Genomic DNA, 5,286 nt, shown 5'->3' on the forward strand with positions numbered 1-5,286 from the left:
AGATGCGCAGTTCTAACTGAAGCGCTGGGAGGATAGAGAGAATGATACACTATTTGTTTCACTTAATCGGAACACCTTCCACTTATAGGAATTATCCATATAGAAGGGATAAGAGGATGCGCCCAATGAATTTTCATATTTTTTCTTTTTTCATTCTTCTATAAAGAAGAAGCATAACCCTAACTTGCCTTTTGACTACGATTATTACACTAGAAGGTACTTAGTGCAACCGAAAAATCGTATAGATGAAGTTCTTCTAACGCGTCTCCGTCTAGGCCAGTGTTTCTCAACCTTTTTGGACCAAACGCCCCCTTTGTAAGAGCCGCTTCTTAATTCGCCCCTCTATAAATGTTAACAGATAAAAATTGTACGATAATCCCTAATATAAGGTAGATTTGGCTTACATTAGGCGTTAGTGAGATATATCCAAAGAATTTTGAAACAATATAGTAGAATAACATTTATTAGTTAGAAATTTAATTTAATTTACAAAAAAGTAAGATACATAAAGTAATGTGTTTTAATTTTAACATTACAAAGAAATAATAATCTAAATGAAATTTTAATGAGAACCTTGAGGTTGATGACCTTGACAAAGTTTAATAATATTGGGTTCTAATTTTGACAGATATTATCGTAAGTCACCTTGTTGACAAATGTTGACGCAATATCTTTGCTTAGTCAGCATTTGAGAAAGCGCACTAAAACCCTTTTCCACTAGGTATGACGTTGGAAATGCTATGATTAATAGTTTTATTTCTATCCATAGTCTCTAATTTTTATCCAAAATTCTTCTAAATTACTATGTTCAAATGAATGTTTCGCTTCTACATTCACGGAGTATTTCAATTCATGAAGCTTGTATGTAGATATTGACCATTTGTTCTCCCATTCATTGAGCACTTTACGTTTAGGATTGACTTTTAACGGCACTAGTTAAAAAGTTCATATTCTCCGCATTATCACTACCACAGCTTCCTTAGCGACCAGGTATGCCTCTTAGTTTACTTTTATTCCAGTATGTGAGAGGATCCAACAAATGCAATTTTTTGTTATTATCTTGTATATATTGCAGTTGCTGCTTGATTTTGATTGCAAAGGAATTTGTGGTGTCAATATTTTTAAAGAGTTTGGATTGAGCTAAGGGAATCTGTGAGTATGAGGTTCGTGTGTCGAAGCAGCGATATGTCTAGCTCGATATATTACATATAATTCAACAGTGAAAGTAGGAATTCAACAGTGAAAGTAGGTTGAAGGAGCTCTTAACATATATTTGGAGGTTGGTGTAACGATAGCAATACCTGTACCATCTTGAGTCTGATTGGTGTGATGTTTATCGAATGAGGTGAGCTGGACAATGAATTTGATGCTTTTGATTTTCCATGGTGGAGTCTCTGAAAATTCGAAAGGAAGGCATTCGGGAAGGAAGATATTTAATTCGCTTAAATATATCTAATTCTAGCATAGAAAGTTTTGGCGGTTTTGGGTTTATGTGAGTTCTCACATACTGAACATATATTTCTAGTTTTGTGACGTTTTTTCAATTCACTTTGAAGACAGCCCAGCTAGCAAAGTAGTTCTATAAATTTAGAGTAATAAGACTTCTATATTCTGTTTGTTTGTGTTTTTTAGTTCTATTTAGAACACTGAATTGCTACATGAATGTTGCACATAAGACTGTTTTTCCTTCAGAAACTAAAATGTTTTTAAAATTTATTCTAAGAACGTTTTTAGAGCATAATTTATATCATTACTGTAACGCCGATGTAAAATAGTGCATTATAGAATAACACCATCTCCTCCTTTCTTTCTGTCGCCATATTGTGAAGAAAGAAAAAAAAATATAAATGGAAAGTGAAATATATATATATATATATATATATATATATATATATATATTGAAAATTTCTAACATCATAGGTAAATTGAGGTAAGCGGAGGGCGCGTCAAAAAATACCATTTATGTACCACATATTTCACTTCACAATAAATCTTTTTCCACATTAAAATTTGCTCCCTGATAAACTCTATACCAATCAAGCAATTCGTAATGGTGTGAGTACTCTTATGCAGGTTGATGAGGTCTTGGTTCTTGATCCATCCATATTATTTCTGACATGTGCAGAGCATTCTATAATGCGATACAATATTTAGTTTTCAATAAATACATTTAAACGATTTCAAAGTTCTCTAAACAGAACATCATGCAACACAAAAATTGTATAACAAAACAAAATGCCCTGCTAGAGAATAATTTATGAGTTCTTTATTTGTTCTAAATCAGAATTCTAAGACATCAATATAGAACTGCTATAGAATTTTTGAGAGATTGCTTTGTGACTGTGTTATAAAAACTCTTTAAGATCTGTGAGAAAGTTTATTCAACAATTCTATATTTGTTTCCTGTAGATCTTACAGAGCAGCTTAAAGAACTGAAAACTTTTATAGAATGGTTATAAGTGTTGTAAGAACGTTTTGAAAATGTTCTTAGAACAAACAATGCTCTAAAAACGTTCTTACGTTTATTGTTATTGTAAATTGTTATAAGAATTTTTTTCACTATAAGCTGCATAGAAATTGCAAGGATGACAACAGCGTTTTGGTTTTCCTACTAGATCCAGCTCTCTCTCGCACAATATTACGCCGATTTAATATTAATTTAATATTCACTTGGTGGTGTTGCCGCTCTCAGGGTACCATCTTTTTTCTTAATACTTGATCCACGCTATTCATGAGTACCTGGTTATTAAACGATGGTCAAAGTTTGGTCATTGACCAGACGGTTAAGAATAATTCCTGTTGTAATAAAAAAAATTGATCAAATGTTTCCCAATAGTGAAACAAGATTTGCTTAAGACTTTATTAAATTTTATCATTCAAAAAAAAGAACTAAAAGTAAACTTCAATCAAATTGTGCTATATATGTCCATACTTGTAACCTGAAATAATTCAACAACTTTAATAAAACTAAAAATAAATTTACACTTAAACAACCATTGACAGCCATCCTAAAATCAAAAGGGTTCCTCCTAGAGGAGCAACTTTTGATAATCTTTTTTTCCCACTAAAAGCATGATAATATAATGTTCCAGAAAATAGTGCTGTGCCAACTACTAGAAGAGATCCAACCTGGAATATAATACAAACATTACATTCCCTAAATCAACAGTTTAAATAGAAAATTTAAGGGAGATTCATTTCTCCTGCTAAGTTATTGGAGATAATAGTTATCAATGTAATAAAAATTTAATTTTATAAGAACTTCTCTAATTCCATACAACTTGTAACTCTATTAACTATCTTGAAATATATATTAGTTATTCCTCATTATGGGCTTAATACTTACAATCTTAGGATATCTGCACATTGGAACTCCCAAAATAGCTACACTGTGGATTAAATGTATTCTATTTGCAGTCTCAAAAATATGGCGTAATTCTTCTGCTTGATCTTTTGGGTAAGACTTATGTGCACCATAAGCACTAAGTGCAATCGCGCTGGCTCCCATTAAACCACCAATTTTTATGTAAGGTCCATTTTCTGCGGCAAGTTTCCACAGTGGTGTTTTCTCAGTGATTATAGTTACTGATGGTGCTGTCGATGATGTTGTAAAGGTCTTTCCCTAGAAAATGGAATGGAAAAAATGCTATTAAGCGGTGAATGTAAAACTTATTACAATAAATAGTCCTACCTTCAATATAGGAAATATATTTAAATAAAGGATGTAAATCTACGAATCAATACCGATTTTTAAGGTTAAATTTAAAAACCAAACAAAATTTTAAATATTTACACGAAAAATGATGTTTTTTCTGGACATATAATAAAATATTTATAATAAATTATTTTAACTAATTATCTTTAGCTATTCCTTATTTTATAACTAACCTCTTTATTTGACATTATTATTTTTAGATATTATAGATGTAAAATGTAACCTTTGTAACGCGATATATCAATGATTATCGAAAATATTAAAGATTGTATTACTTTCAATAATTTTAGATTTCGAAGAACATTGAAACATAATTTTGAATCTGAATAAAGTATGAAGTACAAAAATAAGATAAGTCCTTAAACTATTTCCATTATATTGAGTTTTATACTTTAAAATTTTTTTAGGTAATGTATACTAAACTATGATAAGTTTTTTTCTCATACAATCATCAAAATAACATCTATTTAATCGAAATTTATTGGAAATTTTATTATTCGATCATTAACAGCAATATATTAAATTGCTGGTATTAATATATAAAGATACTTTTAGTATTACAACAAAAAAGAAGACTTTTCAAATTGATAGCTGTGATGAATTATACGGAATTTGTTCATTTTATCACATTTTTATCACGCGTTCCATCGAGCTCTTCTGTAAAGTCTATAATATAAAAATTATTTTTAATGAATTATGTACGCTACCTCTCTTTGACCTTTATGGTTAATTGAGAAAAAACTATATGATGCTAAAGATTGGGAAAAACCAATTTGCTTACTATTTGTTGAACATTAAAATTAACTATCTAGAACATCGATGATGGTTTCATAGTACTTAAAACTTATGTTTCGGTTCACAATGTCAAGAATTATTGATTCAGAACAAAAGAAATTAGTATGGTTGGTTTAATAGACAGATCCATTAACTCTTAACCCAAAATTGTCAAAGATGTCCTTGAACTTGATTCAATGTATATATTGACACTTTAATGATATTTTTGTCTCATAGAGAACATTTACGAATATGCAATGCTAATAATTAGATGAATTTTTATATATGTTATATGAAATGAACAAAACTGGTCTACTTTGCTTTTTTGTGAACAGTAAGAGTATATTGATACTGAACCCTTCATCACAAAACATCATCATTAACATATATATGTTATTCAGTATTGAAGAATAGCTAGCAATGATTTGTAACATTAGAGCCATGAGATAATTCATTATTTTGAATTAAATATTCTCAATAAAAGTATAATAGATATTTCGGAAAATGTGTAGGTACTTTGTATCAATTATAACTTACCTTTAGCAATGAAATAGTAGATTTGGAAACAGGGTTATCAAAAAGTACATAGTTGTAAACATCATTAAAACCCACCATATTTATTGACCACAAATTTGATGATTAAAAAAGCTAGTTGTTAATTTCAAATATAATAAATACGGTCAATAATGTTATGTCAATTTGACGTAAAAATCACAGATAATACACAGGAATAGATCGGTCACTCATTGCAAAAATTTTACAACACTGCTGAATCCTAGCGACATCTAAAATGTAGC

General features: G+C 29.8%; 1 protein-coding gene across 2 annotated transcripts; it reads right to left on the reverse strand.

Moving 5' to 3' along the window:
• Positions 1–2,850: 2,850 nt before the first annotated feature.
• On the reverse strand, positions 2,851–5,166 carry LOC130442657 (transmembrane protein 256 homolog). Of its 2 annotated transcripts, none has more exons than XM_056776969.1 (3): positions 5,027–5,166; positions 3,347–3,622; positions 2,851–3,129 (listed from the first exon to the last, which is right to left on the reverse strand). In XM_056776969.1, the coding sequence occupies exons 1-3, from the start codon at positions 5,102–5,104 to the stop codon at positions 2,986–2,988; spliced, it is 498 nt and encodes a 165-aa protein (XP_056632947.1). In that variant the 5' UTR covers positions 5,105–5,166; the 3' UTR covers positions 2,851–2,985. The 2 variants fall into 2 exon arrangements, with proteins under 2 accessions (XP_056632947.1, XP_056632948.1); XM_056776970.1 differs by lacking the exon at positions 5,027–5,166 and adding an exon at positions 3,889–4,256.
• Positions 5,167–5,286: the final 120 nt, after the last annotated feature.

Source organism: Diorhabda sublineata, chromosome 4, assembly GCF_026230105.1.
Source record: "Diorhabda sublineata isolate icDioSubl1.1 chromosome 4, icDioSubl1.1, whole genome shotgun sequence".
Lineage (NCBI taxonomy): Eukaryota > Metazoa > Arthropoda > Insecta > Coleoptera > Chrysomelidae > Diorhabda > Diorhabda sublineata.